The sequence below is a fragment of the Salvia hispanica genome, chromosome 4 (assembly GCF_029641045.1).
Source record: "Salvia hispanica isolate PSC_SH4W2 chromosome 4, Shi_PSC_v1, whole genome shotgun sequence".
NCBI lineage: Eukaryota > Viridiplantae > Streptophyta > Magnoliopsida > Lamiales > Lamiaceae > Salvia > Salvia hispanica.
Genome location: NC_142695.1, coordinates 41,444,686 through 41,468,795, shown reverse-complemented (window position 1 = coordinate 41,468,795; position 24,110 = coordinate 41,444,686). Strand labels below are relative to the sequence as shown.

Below are 24,110 nucleotides of genomic sequence, written 5' to 3'. Positions count from 1 at the left end.
GGTAGTAATATGCTTGTCAAGAAATGAGACTTCTGTTCGCGAGTGGCGGGAGTATATGATTATCTATTTAGTGGCTGTTCGGTTCATGAAACAAAATTGTCTTGAGATGCAGTGTAAGGTACACTAAATTAGACCTTGGCTAGGATTAAATTAGTCTTATGCATGGTTGTAAAGTAGGGTGGAGAAGAGAATAATGAGGAGAGGGAGATGGACAAATTAGTAGGAGGGGGTGAGGTGAGATGGTTAGTCATGAGATTAGGTGAAAAAGAGTCCATTCAAATGGGCCAAAACAGGCCCAAATCTACAATTGTTAACTAAAATTTGATTGAAAATGTGAATGGAGAAGATAAAAGTTATCTTGGTAATCGAACGGTCACTTAGAATTAAATTATAAGATTCAATCTCATTAGTAATTAAATCATGAGATATATATTATAAACCGAACAGCCTCATAATAAAGTACTATAATAATTCAGGCACAACATAAGCTTTTCTAATATACATACGGTGCACAAACTGTACATTTTATTCCTTCAAATAAACTACGAATGCTTGTATTAATAATTTAATACTCTCTCATTGTCTTGGTAGACGGTAGTTGGTACATTGACTTGCTTTCTTTTTGGGATGTTTTAATTATAGTGTCTCCACCGGCGGACGTCCCGGTAGGACGTTGCCAACGTCTGACCGGACGTCCGCCGTAGTGAGCGGGACGCCCGCCCACGCCCGTCCCGAGTGCCCCTCCCATGGCCTCGCCCCTCGCGCGCACGTCCGACCGGACGCGCCACAGTGGAGAAGGTCGGACGTCCGAGATTTTTTAATTTTTTTTAAAATTTTTTTTAATAAACTCTATAAATAGGGCTCCCCCAACTTCATTTCATTCACACCACTTGTGTTGACAAGTTTCTCTCTCTAAATCTACAAATTTCATTTCTACTACAATGGAGTACAATAGGAACTCCCCCACCACGAGCGGAGGAAACACACCCTCGATTCCAACCGGATCGGAGGGAAATTTTGCGGGGATGAATCCCCAAATGGCGGGGATGGCGGGGATGGGCGGTATGCCGGCGATGACTCCCCAAATGTTCTACAATATGTACATTTGGATGAGTCAGATGGGTCAGATGATGTCAGGGGCAGCGGTATGCCGCCAAATATGTCGGGGATGGGAGGGACGATGCCAGGGGCAGCGGGGATGGGCGGTATGCCGCCAAATATGGCGGGGGTGGGTGGGATGATGCCCGGGGCAGTGGGGATGGGCGGTACGCCGTCAAATATGTCAGTGGGTGGGTCGATGCAGCACAGGAGTCCGAGGACGCCTAGGGAATCTGTCTATCGGCCATAAATAGATTTGTTGGTCGATGATTCCCCTTGTACTGTTCCGGAAACTCAATACGCCGGCATCGAGACTTTCTCTTTTGAGGATCTGTGGCTATCGCCGATCCGTGAGACTCCCGATAAGGCGGAGCCTGCTGCAAGGGGCGGGAGCAGAGGCAAGGCCAAGGCCAAGGCCGGGGGAAGGGGCGGGGGCAGAGGCAAGAACAAAGTCCCGAGCTCTTCCTCGCACACGGGGGCAGAGGAGGAGGAGGAGGGTGAGGATGAGACTGAGAGGAGGATGATCTTGTCCGTGTGGGAAAATGTCGCGCTTGCAAAGGCATGGCTCGATGTTGTAGAGGATCCCTATGTCGGGCCGAACTAGTATGTTGACCGAATGTGGCATCGCATTATTAGTGCCGCCTACCTCATAGTCAAACCGTCTAGGGCGAAGCCTCGTACTCCCGAGCAATGCCGGAAACAGTGGCTTCGGTTGAGGCCTAAGCTCAGTCGTTTTGCCGCCCTCTACCTAAACAACATGCGCATGGCAACCAGCGGCATGTCTGAGGATGATGTGAGGAAACGAGCCTTGGCCCAGTACCCCGACAAAGAGTTGAAGTTCAAAGACTTTGACCAATGGGAGGCCTTTCTCGTGGTCAGGGAATCGCAAAAGTTTGCGATTGGTGTTGAATCGGGCTGGAAGCGGACGAAGATCAACTCTTCCGGTGAGTACAGTAGCAGTAGCAGTGTTGGTTCGCACGAGCTCCCCGAAGCCGAGGAAGTGGCCCCGCTACCACGAACAGACTCTCGCCGTCGTCGTCGCCCGATGGGGCAACAGGCTGCGCAGCGGATGGCGAGGGGAAGCGGCAGTGGGTCCTACGAGGTCGAATCGGAGGCCCCAGGAGGCCCAGAGAACGACCGCCTCGCCCGCGCGCAGCTAACGAAGACCCTGATGCAGAGCAAGAGTAAGTGGTATAGCGCGCAGGATCCAGTGTTTAAAAGGCTGTGCAAGGATGTGATCGACCAATGTTGGCGCGATTTAGGGATGCCACCCATTGATGATTATGGCGTCGAGATCGGGGCGGGGACGTCGGAGGCGGTAGCGGCACGGGCGACGGGGACGAGGACGAGGAGGAGGAGTGAGAGCCGAGGGTATTATGTAATTTTATTTTTAAATTATGTAATTTTTTTTTAATTATGTAATTTTTTTAATGAAGTTTTCGAATTTTTCCGTATTCCGTGTCGACGTTTTAATTCCGTAAATTTTAAGTCCGTAAATTGAATAATTGTGGGAAGGGCTAGTAGAAGTCCTAGTGGGAAGGGCTAGTGATGTGGCAGTGGAATGAGAAGGGCTAGTGCTGACGTAGCAAGCAGTTTTTGTGAGAAGGGCTAGTGGAGGTCCTAGTGGGAGGGACGCCACCGAAGACACACTTAGGTTTTTCTATCTTGAAACTTCTTTTAAGCTTTTATGGGAATTCAAACTTCTTTCAAAATATTAGAACCAAATATTAAAGGGAGGAAGCAACAAGAATAATAATACTACGTCTAAGACCACTGTTATCTTTAAGAGTTATCTTTAAGAGAAAGCAAAAAAGTTAAAGATTTGATTCTTTATTATCGTTTAATACAGAAAACGAACATCACATTGTCGAGAACATTGGTTCTTTTCAAGAATCATTAGAGTATCCGCGGCGGGATGCTCGTCCGCAATGACGGATTCGGAATTGACACTCGTGGGGTCGAATATATGACTACAAAATAATGAAATATAATATTTAATTAATTATTTAATAAAATATATTATAATTTAAATAGTTTATTTTCTATTTAGTACTATATTTATTTTTAAGTTGCATTAAAATATTTATTTAAAATAATCACTTTAATGTTTATTGATAAATTAGAAAAAGCGAATAACGAAGTATTACGTTAACATGATATTATCACCAATAAAAAATTATTAATATAATTATGTTATGTTAATCAATAAGTATTTTAATTGAATAAGTCTACCCATCACAATTTATGTACAGTAAAAGATTCTAGTTTTAATAGTAGGCCCAATTTTAGCCCATTTTATCAACTATAACGCGTCTTCTTCCCCAGTAGATCTGAATTCTGACTCTGCCCTCTCCATTCTCTCAACTATTCTTCCCAAGACATTCTCTATCTTTCCTTTTATTTCCAGCGAAGGATGAAGGATTGTGGTTGAAATCCGTTGTTCGGGGTCAAGGCGGAGCTACGGTGGGGTCGAACGTGGAGTTTCGCGGGATCTCGGAACTCCATGAATGGAGTTTCCGGCAGTGCTCGTCGGACGATGGTGGGGTCGACCGACCCCACTTGACCCCACCTGGGTCCGTCATTGCTCGTCCGTTCGTGCCACTGGCAAGGCTGCCGCTGCAGCTCGTCTGTCCGTGCCAGCGGCACGGCATTGCTCTTAAATAAGAGCACGTTCGTGCCGCTGAGCAGCCTTACGTGGCGGCACGCGATTGGCCAACGACAATTTCATTTTTTTTGGTAATTTTTTTTTTAAAATTCGAATTTAATTTAAAAAATTATTTTTAAATAAAAAAAATATTTTCCCACTTCTCAATAAATTATATCCATTTTTTACACACTTTTAATTTATTTTCAATTTTTTTCCCCAAAATTCACATTTTAATTATGTATTTTTATATTTTAGGATTTTAATTATATAATTTTTATTTTTTAGGATTTAATTATGTAATTTTTATATTTTAATATATTTTTATATTGTAGAAATGTTTTTAGTAATTGAAGTATTTAAATTGAATAATAGAATAGTGGGACCTTGGGGAGTGATCAATTGCTAACTAATTAGCAATCCCAACCTAAGACTAAATCTTAGCCATTAGAATACAAGATCTAGTGGTTGAAATAATGACACATGTATTATATTTTTAATTAAGAAAATTAATAAATTAAATTAAAGGGTATTAATGTCAATTCCCACTTATTAAAATCATCTTAAAATTTTAAATTTACGTAACTCTCTCGATTTAAATTATTTTTTCGCAAAAAAATATATCAAATTAAAGATAATTTTATAAGGATTCCAACGAGATCTCAATTGCATACGTTCCGACGACGTTCGGATGATGAAATTTGATATTTTTTATTTTAGTTTTCGTAAATGTTGATAACCAGATTTTTATCAACAAATACATAAAAAAATCTCAATAAACCCACGTAAAAATCTCAATAAATATGTGTTTATATTTTCTTGTACTAGTGTTGATATTCTTATGTCATATTGTTGATATTTGTAATACAATTACACTATGTTGATATAAAAAAACATTCACGAAAATTATCATATGATAACATAACGATATTACCCTTTTGTTGATATTTTGTTTACTATTTATTGAGATTCGTAAGATTTAATCTCATCTACTCATTTTAAAATCTAAGGGTGGAGATTTGGTCTTGATTTTGGATTAGGGTGCTATAAGCATTAGAATATGACCCATGGAACCCTTGAGCTTGTCCTTGCGGAAGAACACAGATGTGAGTGTTATGTTCTTGCCTAAGGACAAGGAGTAAAAGTGGGTCCGGACCCACCTCCGTGCTCTTATTTAAAAGCACAAATGAGGATGCTCTTACAACTTTGTATCGGATGAAAAATCGACGTGGAGAAATAGCAACATAGTACTAGTTAGGGATGTCCATTGGGCTAACCCGCTCGGGTTCGGGCCAATCCACTCGGATTGTCGGGTTATTTGGGCTGTGAATTTTTCGGGTTATAAATTTTTGGCCATAACCCTAAATTTTCGGGTTTCGAGCTAACCCACGGGCTATTCGGGTCGATAGTAATCTTATATGTTACTTTCTATCAAATCCAATATTCTAAATTATTAAAAAGCATATTGTCGCAAATAGTAAAGTATTATCAAAGTGATCAAAGAGAAAGAAAATAATAGCAATTGAAAATTGAAACAAAATAGATAAACATATCATTTAAATTAAAACACAAATGAATCTGACTACAATTAAATGAAAATCATGCATTTTATATTACTCTAACTTTCAATTTGATAGAGAAGACATAATTACTATATATTCTTAATATCAATGTTGTATTTAATATTGATATTACCAAATATATTTTATATAAGTATATAATTCAAAATTTTAATTATATTTTTATATTAAATGCTCAACTCATGGGCTAACCCGCAACCCACCCGGGCCAGCCCACATAATCTGCCGACCCGAACGGATTAGTCCGTGTAGCCCGCTTCTGAATATAGGTTGCCATTTTCCGGTCCTAACCCTATGATTTTATCGGGTAGCTCAGGCCGATCCGTGGGTTTCGGGCTAGATTGACATCCCTAGTACTATTACTAGTTGGTTGGAGCGAAATCGTGCGTGGGAATCAGGGAATAGTGAAAACTGAAAAATCGTGTCCTAGGAGGAATATCAGGTTGAGAGAAATAGAAAAAATCGTGATCTTTGACAGTTGGGATTCATCTCAAATCAAATAATATCAATTTCTTCAAATTATCACTTTAATATCTTTAATTCATGCCTAAAATAAATATATACTGTCTCCGTAACTCTCTCGCGGTTGAGAGTCAATTTACGTGGAAATAAAAAACATTGTTTCCATTCACTTTATTTTCATATCTGATTGACGAAATCTATATTCGAAAATTTAGGAATAACCCAATTAATGTTTTAAGTGGAGAAATCGTCTTCTGGCATGTTTATAACATGGTCTCATATGTCACATGCTATTTTATGGGCATAATTTTTAATTGAAAATATAAATTATTTTTGTTGGAATGTTTTTAAGAGAAACATTGTTTTCAACCTCAAACAATTTCCATACTGTTGACTATATTTTGAATATCAATTTTTTTTTTAAATTATAAATTACTACTCCAATTGTCAGTGTACATTTATTTTGTTAAAATATGCGTCATTTAAATAAAATATAATTAACCGAAAAATAAAATATGTATAGTCAATTAAATGAATTCCAATAGTATACGATAATGATTGAAAATGCTACTTTAGGGAATGAAAGTTCCGTTTTGGTGCAGATAAAAATTCCATAACCCCCCGGCTGAGCGAGTTCCTCTCTTCACCGCCGCCAACGCCTCACCTCGTAAGCTCTCCCCACTCTGATTCAGTATCATCAGCTAGCACTACGCAATTTGGACGTGATTACCCCCATTCTTTTAGATAGTGTGAGCTACAGTTTGAACTGAATTTTCGATTTAACTAGTAAATGGACACAATAAAAGTTCCAAGTAAATGAAATATTTCTGGAGAGTTGGCTAAGGGAGGGATGGATGTGTCATGCCACCTCTAATATTTTAATGAAGTCATCTCAAACATTGTATATTGCATTAACCTAATATTTGTTGCAGATCAAGCTTAACTGAAAGAAGCAGAACAAGACGGAGTTAGCAATGGCTGATGAGGTTGGAATAGAGCAACAGAAAACCCTACAATCCATCTGCTACAAGCGGGGATTGCTGCAGTTGCTTGATCAGGTGCCTTTTTCCTTTCTTTTTATGTTTTGTTTTTCTTAAAGGTTATTGCTTTTGTTCAAGCATATGTATTTTGGTGGTTGAAGAATTGTTGCCTTATTACTATTATCTTCAATTTTCTCGTTTTATTTTCATTTGTACCAAGTTTCATTTAGGTAACCTCATTTTTTGCCCTTTCTGCAGAGAAAGCTTCCACTTGAAACCATATATCTAAATATCAGAGATTCAAAAGATGGATGGTATTGAGTTCTTTCATATTAACTGATTTATTTCTCTTTGTGGCTCGTTATCTTATTCTTGTAGTATCTGGGTGCTTATTGAGGGTGCGATGATGAGTTAGAAGTAAGACTGAGACAGCACATGTTAATTAGAAGCAGAGATTGGTCCATTTGGCACTCTTCCTAATTGTCTGGTTATGTCCATATGAATCAATTCTTATTTTTTTATTGTTTCTTAATTAGCGTGGGCTTTATGTGTTTTGCATGGGCTTGTTAAATTCTTTTTAATGTTTTTCTGGACTATGCTTGCTGGTTTGGCTGTGTGCAGAGCATTCAACTCTGTGGCCCTGCATAGGGGTAGTTGTTCTTCTAATTCAGCAATTTATCTTTTCCTCTCAGCTTAGCTTCATCAATCAAATTCAGCATGAAACTGAATAATTTTGATAATTTGACAGACTCATGTATAAAGATGTGAAGTGCATTAGTCTGGTGGAAGAGTTGTCTTTAATTTCATCTTTCATTTTTTTCATTTACCTTGGGCCTAACGTAGACTTACACAGAGTTTTAAGCATTTTATGACAGCAAAGTCTATAATCAATTTACCTGATAATCAAAAGCTTTATTTACATTATATCAATGGAAATCTATTGCCGTAGAATTATAAGCTATAATCATCATCTATTTGCCTGTTAAATTTTTGTTATCAGGGTTGCCATTAAGGACATGGTTGTGCGTGGTGCACCAGCCATTGCCATAGCTGCTGCTCTCTCCTTGGCTGTAGAAGTTTCCAATTTAGGGGCATTTGGTGGGACTCCTAATGATGCAGCATCTTTTCTAAGCCATAAATTGGACTATCTTGTATCAAGGTTGTTATTCCCTAGAAATATCTGTATATTAGTATAATCATGAATTTGCTCACATTCTAATTTAATCTGAGGAAACTCCTGGTTTTGCTTGCAGTCGTCCCACAGCTGTAAATCTTTCAGATGCTGCAACAAAACTTAAGGAATCTGTACACAAGGCTGCAGCTACTGCTTCTGATGGACAGGCAGTCTTTCAGGTGTGTATTGTTATACTCGTATGGATACAAGCAATTCCCTTCCTAATGGCCCTTGGCTTTGTGGGCTGTATTGCATTTGGACGTCAGTTAAAGGGTAGTTAGACCAATCCTGACTGCATTTTTGTGTAGCATGCATTGAAGTAATAGTTGATTTATTGTTATACAGACTTACATTGAAGCTGCTGAAATTATGCTCGTTGATGATGTTGCGTCCAATAAGGCAATTGGACACCATGGAGCTAGTTTAATTCAAAAGCAGCAGGCAGCTTCCTCTAGTCTTTCTGTGTTGACTCACTGCAACACAGGCAGGTACTTCCTTGAGCATCTTACTGGTTTGTACCCAATACTTTCTCACAAATATCATCAGTGTAAACTGAACTAGTAAAGAGTTGTTTCACTAATGAACAGTCTAGCAACAGCTGGATATGGAACTGCTCTAGGCGTGATTCGTGCTCTTCATGAGAAAGGAGCTTTAGGAAGGGCCTACTGCACCGAAACAAGGCCTTTTAATCAAGTGAGCAAATTAAGTTTTATTCCTTTGACATGATCAAGAAAATATGCTTGCATATTATGGTTTGTGAGGAAATGGAACTAGTAAAATATATGCAATTATGTTTTGGGGATTTATGTTTTCCAATATCACCTCAGGGGTCAAGACTAACAGCTTTTGAGTTGGTACATGACAATATTCCTGCTACCTTAGTAGCTGATTCTGCAGCAGCAGCATTAATGAAAGCTGGGCAGGTGAATGCTGTGGTGGTTGGGGCTGATCGTGTAGCAGCTAATGGTATGTATCTTAAAACTGTTCTGTTGATAGATTTATTATACTGATATAGATACTAAAAGTAATTGAGTTCCTTTATTACTACTAGGTGATACTGCCAATAAAATTGGAACATACAGCCTTGCCCTGTCAGCAAAGCATCACGGCATTCCCTTTTATGTGGCTGCTCCTCTGACTTCTGTGGATTTGTCCATTTCTTCCGGGGAAGAAATTGTTATAGAAGAAAGGTCTGCTAAAGAACTACTTCATGCCCGTGGAGGACTGGGTGAACAAGTGGCTGCTTCTGGAATTTCTGTCTGGAATCCTGCCTTTGATGTTACACCGGCTACTGTGATTTCGGGCATTATAACAGAGAAGGTGCTTAGCTACTATCTACTAATATGTTTTGTATTAGTCTTCTCTTCCTTATGACTCTCTTTGTTTTTTGCAGGGAGTCATCACAAAAGATGGGAGTGATTCTTTTGACATCAAAAGTTTCACGAAAGAAGTGGCGAGCAAGTAAGCAACATCGAATTAGATGAGGTATGAATGATGATAATGCTCAAGGAGTCATGTTGGCTCCTAGCTTCTTCAAAATAATTTGGTTGATCACCTCTCTCCTATTTATGTGTTACTTTAATAAATGCTCATGCTCCAAGATGTGTAGTTTGGTTTTTAAATGAAGCTGGGCTCATGTACAAGCATGCTCAATGAGGAATATATGACATAGATGAGATGACTCGTATGATATAATGTGAGCACCTCTCAAATTTTTAATATGTTTTCTTATGTCTCATAAATCATTTGTACTCTTTTATTGCACCACTCAAGTTTCTTTGTTAAAATATGGACGAAGAAAATAATTGTTTTGTGAATCTTAATGTTATGCTCCATCCGTCCATAAGGAGTATGGAGTACAAAATATTGGATTCTACTTCTATTTTACTATTTTAGTACATGAAGGGCATTACTAAGGGTCTTACTAAGTAGAAATAAAAGTGGTGTTATTTTTTTGTAAACGGCTGTTTGGAAAACCATTATGAAATATTAAAATTAATCTATACATATACATAGATTCTAATAATTTTTACTTTTTTATAAATATAATTTGTCTATTGTAGTATTAAAAAAAGGTACTCTATTTAAGATTGATATTATTATCACAAAAGTGTATATATCTTCTTGAAAATTCTTTACTAGTATATCTATAAAATTGATATAGTACATAATTTGGTAAAATAAAATATTACTATAATTCTTTAAAATTTGATACTTTAGGAAAATGACTCACTTATGGTGGTAAAGAGGGATTATATATATGTTTTCAACTTTTGTCTTCTATAGCCAGCATATTGAGTACCCTTATATCGTTACAATTTCTGGCTTCAATACGAGAGATGAAGTGTACAATTTAAAAAAATTCTCACACAATTCAAAAGGAAGCTAAAAATATAAGTAGAAAAAGGTATTTAACTATTTATGCAGCATGCAAAATTTGCATGAAAAATCAGTTACCCATGAGTGCGACCCACATCACAGCTGGTGCCAAAACCTTCATATCTTGTGCATGAATCTTCATCTCATATACAACCAACCAATCTCTCCAAACCACACAAAATCATGAAGATCATAATCTCAACGAAACTCTGCAAATTCACCATAGACGTTAGCACCCATGAGCCAATCCTGGAAATAAAAAACAAAATCCAGGGGCTCCTGGGAATCCCTGCCCAGTCCCAGACCCTGACGGTCTGGGACTGGGAGCTAATCGACGGACTCGACCTAGAAGACTACCCCCTCATCTCAGACGGGACCAACATCAACCTCTCTACCACGAGCGCCAAAATGAAGATCACGGTCAAATTCTCAGCAAGGAAGATGGAGGTGGAGGCGGAGCAGAGCGACACGGTGGGGAGGCTGAGAGAGAAGATCCACATGATGGAGCGGACACCGATGCGGAGGATGGCGCTGTTCTTCAATGGGGCAGAGATGGAGGATGATTTGAGGAGTTTGAGGGAGTATGGGGTGGGAGGGGGCGGGGAGGTGGTGGTGCTGATGAAGGCGATGGGGGAGGCGACATCGAGGAGGGTGGTGGTGGTGGTGCAGACGTCGGCTAGCTTGATGGACGGGGCGAGGATTCCGGTGGAGGTGAAGGATTCGAGTAGGGTTGGGGAGGTGAGGGAGATGCTGGTGGAGAGGAAACTGCTGCCGTTGGATGAGTATATACTTATACATAAGCAGAGGATTATGCGTGAGGATTTTAGCCTGCGTTGGCATGGTGTCGAGACTGGTGATGTTTTGTATGTTTTCAAGGGAAGCGTTAGCCGCGCTGGGATCTAACCTAGCCTATTCATTGAAATGTGTTGTGGAGAATAGATATGAAGGATTGTTAAATAATTAATCCCAATTTTTTGGGTTATAAATTAATCATGAGTTGGATAGCCGATTTATTAAGTTCCTTTTGTTTATATTCTATTTATGGGTTAATTAATAGCGAGGATTTTAACATTAATCTCATTGAGTGTACACCATAAAGATAATTCAAATTCTGATACAATACAACTAAGCATTTTGTTAATTTTTGTTCTTTAGCTATTGTAAATGCAATGCTTGCGTGATTGTAAGAATTTGGCATGATGAAAGTACGTCATATCCAATATCGTCCACCTCTCATATGCACCGATATCTTCTCATGATGAAAGAAGGTCCAATGGACCCAACCATCACATTTGGCGCAAATATTCGCCAATGTAACAACACTTTCTTGCACCACTAGACCACTGTACCGTGGCAGGGTACTATTCTACCACTAGACCACCGGTGGTCTTGTTATCACTTCCATAAACAAAATGAATACTGTAAGATACATAAGTGCAAAGTTTTAGCTTTTACATATAGTAAATTTAATATAAATAAGTATCTTCTCACTTAACCCTCGGAGTAAAATCTCTAGTTGACAGATTAAATTCTTCAACTAAGTTTATTACTAATAATCAATTCACCGGGAGGAAGTTGGTAAGAGAACTAAAATACAACTAAATATGTCATCGACCTAAAACGGAAAACTCTAATATACATACTTAATTAAATTCTAAGATGCTCTTTCAAATGTAAGAGCACACGTGATTGTGAAAGTTTAACTTTATCTAATATGGTCTCACCAACTAACCGGAAAATCAAGAATGTCATCTTCTCTTTTGGGCCTTTGCCTCTCCCCTCAAATCCACTGCCACCGTCGCTTATTAATTTGTTATCTATATGACTAATGTTTCACTATCTTTTTCGTCGGAAAAACCGGTGAGAAACTTTGGGAGAATCGGCGGCTTCAAAATAGTGAAGATTGACAGCTTAAAAAGTATTGAACCAAACTAGAAGAACTTAACAAACATAGCAAAATCCATCCAAACATTTTAGAAAAAAAGTAAATGTGATAACTATTTAGGTTTAGGAGTATCACTTAGTATATTAGAATAATCAACACAAAATATGGTAATTGTGTAAAGTTTCCCTTTTGTCACCCTTATTTCTCGAGTATTGCTAAACTTAAGCATTACTATCGACACAAGTTTGATTAAATCTCAAGAAATTTTCAAAATTTAGATTTAAATTTGAATATTAAGTACTTTTTGTAAACCTAATCGACACGTTACAATGTTGGTACTAGCAGTACAAATTTCAAACTAATGCATTTAACTTAACCACAATTTAAACAAAATCAACTCTCACTATTGAAGCTGGTTACAAACTTAGAATGACTCTTATTTGTGGTGGAAACAGCAATTCACTGCAAAAAAGCGAATGCTGTACACAACTCATGCCCATTTGCTGCTCCCTCTCTCTCTCTCCGTAAACCCTTAAACCCACCATAAATCACTACAACCTTTTCATCTCTTGCCAACTGCACAACCTCTGCGCCTTTTCATATTTCAGGTTCACTCTAAATGGAGTAGTATTTTTATATGCTGCTAGGCTACCTTTTAATGTTAGTTGGGAAGCTTGCTCACTTTTAGTCACTTTGATCACACTGACGCTTGATTTTTTTTTCATGTTTCAAGAACTAGGCAAACGAGGTTTAAAAGATTGTTGTTTAGTTTAGTTAATACTACATTTTAAGGTTGTCTTGTCGATTGCCCATTTCTGTTTTTTCCCACTCCGAGGTTTATCTGATTTTCACTCTCCAATTATTTTGATTTTGTTGGAACTTTTTAAAATTTTCAGTTAGTCGATATTTATGAGATTACAAGGCTTTCATTGAATCATATATTGCTGAAAATGAATTTTGTTCATGATACTCGAAATTTATGAGATTACAATGCTTTCTTTGAAATTATATTTGTTGAAATTGCATTTTGCTCCTGATACTCATTGTGTTTTGATAGGTTGATCAGGATGTGTGATAGTGGAGTTATAAGGGCATGGGAAGAGTGTGTTGTGGTGCCAGAAAGGGGAAGTCGCATTGTTCATTATAACCTCAAAGATAACATTGGGAATTCTGTTGTTGCTGTGGTTGGGAGGGAGAGGTGCATCAATCACATGGTCTATACAGTTTCAGAGGACTACTTGCGAGTCTTTGGGTCCGCGGGCGGTGTTTATGCGGGGAAGAAGTGGCAAGCAAGACGAGAGGTTGTTGATTGGCTCATCACGGTTGTGGCAAGAGGTGGACCAATCATGGCTAGCTCAAGTATGTCTTGCTCATTCAACCTTGATACTTATAATTTATCCAAGTTAATGATTTTTTTTAGAATAGGTTATGGGTAAGTAACCTTCTCTGAAATGATAGCTATATCATGGAATTGTGCATTATCATATATAGATACCCATTCATTCTTTGTTACCTTTTGAGTTATATTGTTAACCAGTGCCAATGAACGTTTTGGATACTAGTTCCGGTCATTGTAACGGTCCTAATCCGTGCAAGTAAGAGCTGTTTTCTAAGCATGGATCTTACATTGCTCGTGGAGACCAACAATAAGACTTACTGTTGAAATTGCAAGTGATGGTATATCCATGAATATATATCCAGCAGCTTAGTAATGTGACATTCGAGAGAAGTAAGAAGGAATTAACAGGGAAAGTGTTTGAAATGTTTTGATAATAATTTCTATGTTGTTTCAGATAATCAAGAGCTAGAGCTGTTCTACTTTCACTTTCTTGAATCAGACTTTGTTTTACTTGGTTTTCATGCATTTCTTAAGAATGTGGTTATGTGAACATTTATCCTCTTCTTTACCGATAAATGGATGAAAAGTGTATAGGACTGAGAAGTGATGATTCTCTTTGCACTTTAACTGTTTTGCAGAATGTGTGCTAGAACTATTCGAGCATTTTATAAATCACACAATGTTGTTGTTTTATCTAGCTCTTAAGTAGTACACTAATTGGCATTCGCTTTCACTATATGTCTTTCCATGCCATTTTGATTATTTGATAGGATAAGTTATCTATTTAGAGTTCGAATATATTGTTTCAGCTACAAATTTTTTCAGATTTCTCTTTCTTCATCTTCATCATTCCAGATATGAATCCTTACAGTGCTCATAAGCTCTTACTTTTCATCTAGAGAGTTAAGTTTATTCTCACCATCGTGATGTCAACATCCGAGACAACATAGATTTTCTAAATGTTCTCTTCAGACTGCTAATGTTAAGATCAAAAGGTAATATTGAGTTGTCTTAACGTAACTTAGCTTTGACATCACTTTAGATCTTAACATTTGACAGCATGTTAAGACTATACCTCTAAATCGAAATAAATCTTACCCTATGGAAGAACTAACCCAATAGTTTATCATGTTTATGGCAAGACATATCAAGTTGCATGTCACAGAAATTTTTGGTGCAATCTATTTTAAGTGATTGACCTGTCCTATCCTTAATCTCAATGTCTAGTCTCCCGCCGAAGCTGCAATTCACGAGCTACAGATGAAAAAGTCAAACGTCCCAATCCTGAAAAGTATCCACTGCAAACTTCCAAGAGAGTGAAAAGATGCAGGCTGAGTGAGATCCTCCACAGCAACTGCACTAGCAAGACAGATTTAACTTCAGACAATCGTGCAGTTAAATGGGAACCGACATGTAACAGAGTGAGAATCAATCTTCCAATGAAGATACCGGTTATTGCTCTTCCTGCACCTGAGCCACCATGTAAAGTATTTCCCAAGTTCAACAAAAATATCGAGCTTCTTAGTCAGGACAGCGGCATGCGAGGCTGCTGGTTCAGGTGCAGGATCTTGCTTTCATCAAAAAGCCGTCTGAAGGTTCAATACAAGGATGTTTTGCAAGCCGATGGAGTTCAAAAACTGGAGGTAGTCATACACGATTTCCCCTTTCTGTAGTCAAGTTCAGTTTAATTTAAGTATGCACAAAACAGTCAAATGCTGCTGATCACCTTGTAGTTCTGTTTACATATCCTCTTTGCATAAAAATATAGGAATGGGTTACAGAATCACGAGTGGCAGATCCTGATAAACTAGGCATCAGATGTTTAGGCCGTCTTACAATCAGGCCTCAGCCATGTATGGATTCTTCAGTCACTACATTTGTGGTCGGAGCTGCAGTTGGTGTGGTGGTGCAACAGCTGGTGGGAAGGCGTTGTAATTGGATATGAGACACCGACGAATACTAATCTTCAAGTTTACTTCCCTGGTAAGGTTTTGAGCTACTCAAACTGCACCTCTATCCTATGTGCTTCCATATCTCTAGTAACTGACCGTGTTTCTGAACTAGTTTAATCAGTTGTTTTATTGCATTTAGTTTCGACGGTTGATGCCCACAATGGAGGATTTGATTCAGTTACCCTTAATCTGTGCAGGTGAGAACAGATTCTCAACTGCTGCGAGGAAGCATGTGAGAGTTTCAAGAGATTGGATTGACAGCAAATGGGTGAACATAAAGGGAAAACATGATATACTATCTTTCTTATCTTCGATATTTAGCCCCGGCCCAAACCTTACACCACAAGCTGCATTCGTTGAGGCTAATAGCTCTGCAGCAAACAGCGTGGTTGCCACCCATTGGAAACATGAAGGTGACAAGTGGAAGATACCGAGTTCAACTGCTGGCGAGACGCCTAATTTCAAGAAACGACTTATAAACAGATATAATGAAGAGGTGATGAAGTCTGGCAGGCTCTAACAGTGATATATGACCAGCAACTTTTGGCTCTGTGAATTTGTAGATATGAATACTTAGAGAAAATAGATCATGATGGATTGTGCACATTTTGGTTGCATTCTCTGCAAATGTATACATCTTTTGGCCTCATAGTGTATACGTTGATGTATGTAACTAGTCATTTTACCATTGCTTCTAACCGATCACATTCACATCATTGTCCGAGTTTCTTTTGAAGTAGATATCTAAATGTCGAGTATATTCTGAAGTAGATATCCGAATGAGTATAACTCGTAACAATCTATCTTTGGGAACATATGAGGATTCTTTCACTGTTTGGTGTTTAACAGGCATCAATCACACAAAATTAATAATTAATTAATTTATTATTAAAAATTATATTTAATTTTTTAATATTTAATTCCATCCCTCCATTTTCGGATTCTGGATCCGCAACTATTTGTATGCATGTGAAATAGTAACAATTAGCTGGTGGTTCCGAACTAAAGTTTCACAGTTGCATATTTCTTGAACCGTAATCGAGATGGCCCCTGTTCGGTTTCTGTTCTAGTTGGCCTGAAACTGTAATCAGCGGTTTCGAACGGATGGTCAACATCCAGCTTTGATCCAAACAGCCGGTTTGTAAAAAACAATGGTGTCGCTTATTATAGATTTCTAACGAAAATCAAAATACTGTTCACATTTAGTTGAGATAGACTAGAATTAGTAGAAGGTAATCACAGATATTTTCACTAGTTAGAAGGCAGGAGAGGTTCAAGATACAATACAACAGCCAATAATGGTGAATGGATTCAATTACATGGCATATTAGCCTCATCATGTTAAGAATGAGTCATCAAAATATACAACATAATGCCACTGCAGCTATCTTCTCCCCCTTGATTGATGATATTGCGAATCATAGATGAGCAATACCCTTTCTGAGAAGGATATCGTAGACCCTGTCGATTTTCATTTGTTCAACTTGGAAGAAGGAATGTGCGTCAGATTTCTTAGTGATATTGCCACACAAAATTTGGGTCGTCAAGTCCTCCTGAATCTTCAGGTAATGTTGTGGGGATAGCCGGATGTCGCGGCAAAGTTGTTTCTCCTACCACCAAAATGACACAAGGCATTGAATTCAGATAGTTAAACACACACAACGCAATTTTTCGTGACAACCCAAAACTCCACACTTACAGATTCAGAGAGTAGATTGGCTCCGGAAATTGGCACGAAATCTGAATCTGTCCAAGAGTTGGCTTGGCCTGCTGATGTCGTGGTTGAGTAGGTACCAAATGAATCAGAAACACTCAGACTTTCCTGGCTGCTTGGGCCTGCCTGAGAATTTTCCTTTCGGTTAATAACATCATCACCTTCCCGCCTCTTCTGCTCAAGATATCTATCGGCCTCAGCTGATGAACGGCACCCAGCAGCTCGTGCTTCCTAGATAGAGACATCAATGTTCCAATTTTAAAACGAGGAGAAAATATTCAGAGGCATTAGCTGCCTTCTACATTGCCAGCCAAATTCTTACTTAGATGTTTCTGGACCTAATTGCTTCCCATTGATTAATGTTTTTTTTTTCAACTCATCAAATTATCTATTCTTCAGTTAAATGTGAAGTTCATACACATTTCAGCGTTTTATCTATGTATTTCAAAATTAGGCAGAAAGGGCAATCCAATGGATAGACATTTGCCTAGGGTGACATGATTTTACCACTAGGAAGAGACGTTGGCATACTACAGTGGTATGTGAATCAAATTAGAAATTGCAACTCGAGAAACTTGTTAAATTGATATCTTGTCTGCCCAAAATGTCTAGTCTGGTCACTTGTAAATGAAAACCGTAAAAGTAGGGAACAAAATCAATGATGCATTCCCATCGTAAGAGAATACCTTAAGTTCTCGAATTCGTTTTAGAATTCTATGTTCTGAGACGACAGTTTTTAGTAGTTCTTCATGCTCATCCTTCGAATGGAAACGCATGAAAACATCATAACGTCGGCACAATTCCTTCTCTTCATGAGAAAAATCATCAAATGGACTGGGATGTAGCAAGTTCCTTTCCAGAATAAAATCCTTTCTACGTTTTCTCTCATCAAGCCTGTCAACAACAAGAACTCAAAAGATTGTGAGAATATCTTATCATAGGAGTAAAAGGCTGGAGACCGACGAACACACATAGAAACTGGAAAGAATTGAATGGAAATAGTAGAACTGAACGAAAATACAAGAAAATAATCCTCATGCGGGAGGCCCCCGGTGTTCTATCTTGGATCTTTTCTCAATTGCCGATATCCATATATGCATCATCTTAGTTACTAATGCAATAAATTTATCATGGACAAAAGATAAAATCACAGTAATTGAACTGGAAGGTTGTCTGTTTTTGACCAGGCATACGCTAACCTCACTAGTTTGCAAATTAAGAGAAGTGTTTGTGAAGTTCACATTGTTGTTTACATAATTAATAAACATGAGAACTTGGGTTGCACTATCAACCTAAGGGGATTGAACCTATAAAATCTTAAAAGACAATGAGCTATAGATACAACAATTAACTATAATTCTCTCAACACAATTGTTCAACAAATTTAAGCTACCAAAATACAGACATTTTACTGAAGATGTTATCAACCCAAGGGGATTGCATTATCAACCTAAGGGGATTGAACCTATACAAGACAATGATGTATAGATACATCAGTTAATTATAATTCTCTGGATACAATTGTTCAACAAATTTAAGCTACCAAAATACAGACATTTTACTGAAGATGTTACCTTTTTGAATATATACGAAGTACTCTCAGTTTCAATTGATGCTCCTCGTCTGTATCAGTTTCCTTGAATTCCATATCAGCCAACAGCTGCTCAGCTTCATTATCATATTCAGGGTCGAATTCTTGTCTTTTGGGATTGTAACCACTTGAATCCAGCAAAGATGGGCCTTCAACCTTTGCAGATTTAGGTTTGTTTACACCAAAACTGCGGCCTGAAATATTGTACCAAGTAATATAAGAGTAAGCAACGACCCCCCCCCCCCCCAAAAAAAAAGTACGGTAGGGCAACATAGCATCCAGAAGAACTAAACATCACCCACCCTCCATCTTTAGAACATCACCATGATCCTTGGCAGGGACAGTATTGGACAGCTTTTTATTAACTTTTGCTCCTGCAAAATCATTTGCATCAGAACTATCAGCAAAGCACATTTAGGCACACATTCACACATTTTTTGCATGGTTTTAATTCAAATATGAAGGGAATGCGTAATAGGTAATCATATTTGTTTAAATAAATGTGCTCATCTTTGTGAAAATCTTCAAGTCTGTATTATATCTATTAGAACTAAAAAAATCTATTACTCGAATATAGTTCATTCTACAAAAATACTTTTCCTAAATACTATCAACTTAATGCCCCACCATCAAAATGTGGCTACTTTGTAGTATCACAAGTCTCAATTGAATCATATAAAGGTATGAGTCTCAGGGTGTCCACAGGTGTTCTCTTATATATATTGCTCCGTCCACGATTAATTGGAACAACCTTCCCTTTTCGTCCATCCACGATTAATGATCATATTTACTTTTTACTACTTTTGGTAATGGACCCCACATTCCACTAGCTCATCTCACTCACATTTTATTTTAAAACTACTATATAAAAGTAGGACCCACCACCAACTTTTTCCACATTTTCTAAAAAACCCAAGTTGAGTCCACTCATGCCAATTATCATGGACGGAGGGAGTATATGGATAGTAGATTACATAGAACTGAATATAGGAACAAAGATATTGAAGATTACATTCAACTGTAATTCAAATGACCTGGAATGGAGTTGGAAGGCAAACGACCTGGAGGACCACTTTTGTATTGATCTTCAATCCTTAAAAAGGGTGAAAAAAGACACAAAAAATAAGAAAATGATAAAAATTTGTATGCAGAATCTGCAAACAAGTAGAAAAAGTTATACTTGACTCTTGAGGGAGAAAATGGTGATTCCTCCTTTAGCTGAAGTTCCCCTGGCAAAAGCCAACCAAGCACAGCCAAACAGTTGGATGGGTTTAAAGCATAATCTCATACAGCAGCATGCCCATATTCACAATTGACTAACACAGAAAATGCTGAAATGGCATATTACATGCACATATGAAATTGTGCAAATAATATAATTTCTTTAAAATGGTAAGCTCATCCCTCAGTTCATTACAGGCCAGAAATACACTAATCAATTATCAAAAACAGGATAAACCAATACCATTAAATCATTAACAACCTGCTCGCAGAACTTCAAATTATTCAGAAGAAGAGGAAAAGAAAATAGCAGGACTCCAAAATCAAAACACTTGAGATCCAAAAACAGGTCCGCTAAGCATGCATCATAAGCAATTCAACTCATGCATCTGATGAACATAACTTATTCACCAATAGAATTAGTACTTTGCTAAGTCAGGCTGACTAGAAAATACCTTAGAGTTGTCTACTAAAGGGTGTATCGATGATATGTAAGATGACAATACAGATAACGGATCAATTTTTTAATCAAACAGGACCTAAAATTTTAAGATGAAAAGTATTCAATTGCAAGCAATTCAAATCGACACTAAAACTGCACATTGCATATCAAAACCTGAAAAGCAGAGGTCAAACAATAGTACCAACCTTTTTTATCCTCAATATGCCCTTTAGCCATCGCGAGGAGTTCCTTTCTATTTTTACCCATAACATGGGTCATATCCTGAGAAAAGAAATGCAAGTCATTTTTGAAGTGAAACACAACCTTAAAAATATTGCATTCCTGGCAGGAGTCATACAGGTAGAGGGAAGCAAGGAGAGTTAAGATAAGCACTCCTGTAATGTTCAATGCATGCTTCTTTTGTCTTGGTCCCGACATGCTCAGCAACTTCTGCCCAGTTTCCCATGCCATACATTTCGATTCCCTGATAGGGTAGCATTCATGAAGGCACACAGTAAGATAAGACATTAAATGCTTTATGGTTTACGTAGCATTGATCATCAAGAAACTGAAATCAGATAAGAGATCACCTCCAGAAGTAACATTTCCTCATCAGCCTTCCACTCTGGACAGATGAGAGGAAACGACAGGATATCCTGTAGAAATAACTTTTCATATACCATCAAATAATAACTAATAACTGTCCCTAGTTATGATGTGTACAAATAATAATTCCAATATAAGAAATACATACTATCTTATCCATAAATATAAGAGATAATAATTTCTTTTTTGAAGTAGTCTTCTTATGACATACATATATGATATAACTTCCAGTAAAAAAAGGAAAATACAAAAATATTCGAAATCACGTCGATATCCATATTAAATATATAACGTATCATGTGCATGCACAATAAAATCATTATAAACATTTAGATATGGTAATCGACGGGCTTCCACGTTTAGAATTCGTCTAAATAAAGTAAGGGAAATGTATTTATATGCATGTGTGTTTGCGTGTGGAGTTGAACATATAAGATTGAGCAGAAGTCTTAAGGTGAGGCACTGACCATAACACGATAGGGGTGGCCACTTTTATGTGGATGAACCTCAGCACCTACTGAGAAACACTCTATGCACAGGTCAAAATCAGAACATACAGCACATTTGATACGAATTCTTCCAGTAATGTCTTTGTTGCAATAGTTACAATGATATAATGCTCTTTTTCCATCACTGCTTCCTTGACCTGAGCAATCAAGCGCATAGGAAAAACATATTAATAAATAGGAACACATGATAACAGTATTCTTATAGAAGCTGTGAAAAGTAAACATAATACATTAACCCTACATCTATACTAATCAGGTATCCCAAAATACTAGTCTAGCCGTAAAGTCGTCAAGCACAAGCTAGTCACTATTGAAGGACTGAGTCAGATATTAATAGTAGTTATATGATCGTTTTGTGGAGGATGCAAGAAACAGAAAATTATGACAATGATTCGATATAGATATCAATATACTGCATAGCTGCATATTATTCACCCAAAACTTCTACTTATATGAGAAGACATTATCACCTGCAGTAACAGATTCTAAATTTTCTCCACTTGGAGCATTCTTCTTTCTCCTTGATCTGCCAAAAAAATGCTTAGTACTTAAAGAAAGCATAGAAGAATTGCAGCAGAAAAAAAATCGCGCAAACGAACTGTCATAGTAATTGATTAAAATAATTGCGATAAAAAATAAAATATCTACTCTCCACATCGCTCCAGCTTAGAAATGCACGAAGCAACAGAATTAGAAGATGTAGTATGACCACATATCATATCATGAATGTCGAAAACATTTGATACCAACAACCTCCAATCTCCAGCTTGGCATTTGAGGTTTTCACACTTGAACATACTAAGAAATAATGCATAAACATTAAAATGCACACCATTAACTATGCAATAAAAACTTTTCCATTTCAACTAATGTAAAATGCAGGATACATACGAGAAAAAGGAAATAAAAAATCATACCTTTGACTAGGATCTTCCTCAGCGTGAAAATTCCCACGCGAACGACCCATTATATCTGGCTTCTGTGCACAATTACATATGATCTAAATCGAAATTTTCAATGAATTGATCGTGAACATTGAAATTCTAAAGAAAAGTGATAGTAAACAATTTAGTTCATGGTAAATGCATGCTTGCAAGAACCCTAATTCAGAAAAATGGGTACATATAAAACCCAAAATTACTTACTATCCGTGGGCATACGTTGTATATACGGATGAATTTAGTTGTTTCCCTATTTTGTGATTTACTAAAGCTTGCTTCACTGTGTTTCGTTTGTGTGCTCTTATCTGGAAATCCATTTTTATTTGTACATGAATAATCTTCTATTGACTTTTACTCTTTTAAGCATATCTATTGTATTAAAATTAGATAGCTCTAATTTAGGGCTATCAATATTCAACATTATATAAAAATTAGATATGAAAATATATAAAATAAATGGATTTTGGTCAACATGTTTCTTATTGGATCCATCCGTTAGGACTTAGGAACTTCATAATTTTGGATAAATTTCAAGTTGGGTTCTATTTTAATCATGTTATCGTGTCATGTCAACATAAGTTATATAGTGTGATTAACATGTTTGTGTGCGAGTCATGTTCAAGTTTAAAAGGGGTAGGGCAGGTTTGTGTCAAGGTCAAGAGTTTCCTTAACAAATTCAATTCGAGCCCGGCCTTATTAAATCAACTAATCAAGTCATTTTCTAATTGATTCAATAACAACGATAATGAATAGGAATGCATTTAATTTATTGACAACCAAGCATACAAACATTTGAACATGAACATGGTAATAAATTATATTTACATTGTATATAATAAAATCCAAGCATTAGTGGCCCACCTCAAATTCAATTAAGGATGAAATTATCTTGAGGAACAATCTGTGTGGTACCAAATGGATTAGAATCAGTGACAAACTTAAGCCGATTGAAGAAAGCCACATACATAACCAATTTTGTCTAATTGAAGGTGTACATCAACTTCGAATGGAATAAAACAATTCCTTGTTAAATTGATTTTCTCATAAAAATTCCATTCATGTGGTGACTATAACAGAAAAGAAATTGATTCCTTTATCTTTTTTTAAAAAATATTAATGTAAATATACGTTGAATTATTAATGGTGTTTAAAAAGTATAGATGCACGATTCTAATTACTATTGATTGTGTAACGGGTACATTTAAAAAAAAATGATTTACTCACATTAGTATTATTCAAGTATTTGTATGTTTTTAATAAATAAGCGTCACATATATGAAAATAAATCAGATATTTACAATGATTCAACAAACCCTAAACCCTAATGCAAGCAATATATTTTTGAATCCGGCTTCATCCAAAGTTTCAACTTTCAACCATAAAAAAATGAAATCAATACCAATCGAGTAAAGGCACATCAGATTGAAAGACATATAGTAGTATAATGTCAATATTAGTTGGTAGCTGATTTACTATCCTAAAAATGTGAGAGTAATGAATTACTACTACTATTAATTAATTTTAGCAGTTTCAGATCTTTCAACTGTAACTATGCAACTTCTTCTACATTTTATAATGAATAGTTCTTGGGAA

General features: G+C 37.1%; 3 protein-coding genes and 1 pseudogene across 8 annotated transcripts; 3 read left to right on the top strand and 1 right to left on the bottom strand.

Annotated features, from left to right (window-relative positions):
• The first annotated feature begins 6,325 nt into the window (after positions 1-6,325).
• On the top strand, positions 6,326-9,659 carry LOC125196339 (NagB/RpiA/CoA transferase-like superfamily protein). 2 transcript variants are annotated; one of them, XM_048094829.2, is made up of 10 exons: positions 6,326-6,451; positions 6,717-6,842; positions 7,023-7,078; positions 7,765-7,923; positions 8,018-8,117; positions 8,284-8,426; positions 8,526-8,631; positions 8,766-8,904; positions 8,990-9,258; positions 9,332-9,659. In XM_048094829.2, exons 2-10 carry the CDS (start codon positions 6,759-6,761, stop codon positions 9,401-9,403), a joined length of 1,128 nt encoding a protein of 375 aa, XP_047950786.1. In that variant the 5' UTR covers positions 6,326-6,451; positions 6,717-6,758; the 3' UTR covers positions 9,404-9,659. The 2 variants fall into 2 exon arrangements, with proteins under 2 accessions (XP_047950786.1, XP_047950785.1); XM_048094828.2 differs by having other exon boundaries at positions 6,392-6,533.
• A 133-nt stretch (positions 9,660-9,792) lies between these two features.
• LOC125196341 (Ubiquitin-like superfamily protein) lies at positions 9,793-11,334 on the top strand. The gene has a single exon (XM_048094830.2). The coding sequence runs from the start codon at positions 10,501-10,503 to the stop codon at positions 11,218-11,220; it is 720 nt and encodes a 239-aa protein (XP_047950787.1). The 5' UTR covers positions 9,793-10,500; the 3' UTR covers positions 11,221-11,334.
• A 1,286-nt stretch (positions 11,335-12,620) lies between these two features.
• LOC125193584 (uncharacterized) lies at positions 12,621-16,209 on the top strand (annotated as a pseudogene). The gene is made up of 4 exons (XR_016137842.1): positions 12,621-13,561; positions 14,769-15,184; positions 15,310-15,524; positions 15,691-16,209. The product of XR_016137842.1 is annotated as an uncharacterized LOC125193584 (transcript).
• A 506-nt stretch (positions 16,210-16,715) lies between these two features.
• On the bottom strand, positions 16,716-22,873 carry ADA2B (ADA2 2B). 4 transcript variants are annotated; one of them, XM_048090645.2, is made up of 14 exons: positions 22,722-22,873; positions 22,494-22,555; positions 22,047-22,102; positions 21,535-21,713; positions 21,052-21,117; positions 20,820-20,945; positions 20,668-20,743; positions 19,979-20,027; positions 19,833-19,891; positions 19,101-19,172; positions 18,782-18,992; positions 17,894-18,101; positions 17,193-17,438; positions 16,716-17,103 (listed from the first exon to the last, which is right to left on the bottom strand). In XM_048090645.2, exons 2-14 carry the CDS (start codon positions 22,541-22,543, stop codon positions 16,912-16,914), a joined length of 1,590 nt encoding a protein of 529 aa, XP_047946602.1. In that variant the 5' UTR covers positions 22,544-22,555; positions 22,722-22,873; the 3' UTR covers positions 16,716-16,911. The 4 variants fall into 4 exon arrangements, with proteins under 4 accessions (XP_047946602.1, XP_047946606.1, XP_088912213.1 ...); XM_048090649.2 differs by having other exon boundaries at positions 19,122-19,172; XM_089056087.1 differs by having other exon boundaries at positions 22,494-22,576; positions 22,722-22,845.
• Positions 22,874-24,110: the final 1,237 nt, after the last annotated feature.

Excerpts from the sequence above, each read along its gene's own strand:
- LOC125196341 (XM_048094830.2), top strand. The coding sequence starts at position 10,501 with ATGAAGATCATAATCTCAACGAAACTCTGCAAATTCACCATAGACGTT.
- LOC125196339 (XM_048094829.2), top strand. The coding sequence starts at position 6,759 with ATGGCTGATGAGGTTGGAATAGAGCAACAGAAAACCCTACAATCCATC. Across the intron at positions 7,079-7,764 it reads AGAGATTCAAAAGATGGATG|GGTTGCCATTAAGGACATGG; the intron begins GTATTGAGTTCT and ends TTTTGTTATCAG. Across the intron at positions 8,427-8,525 it reads ACTCACTGCAACACAGGCAG|TCTAGCAACAGCTGGATATG; the intron begins GTACTTCCTTGA and ends ACTAATGAACAG.
- ADA2B (XM_048090645.2), bottom strand. The coding sequence starts at position 22,543 with ATGGGTCGTTCGCGTGGGAATTTTCACGCTGAGGAAGATCCTAGTCAA. Across the intron at positions 21,118-21,534 it reads GCCACCCCTATCGTGTTATG|GATATCCTGTCGTTTCCTCT; the intron begins GTCAGTGCCTCA and ends TTATTTCTACAG. Across the intron at positions 17,439-17,893 it reads AACGAATTCGAGAACTTAAG|GAAGCACGAGCTGCTGGGTG; the intron begins GTATTCTCTTAC and ends GTCTCTATCTAG.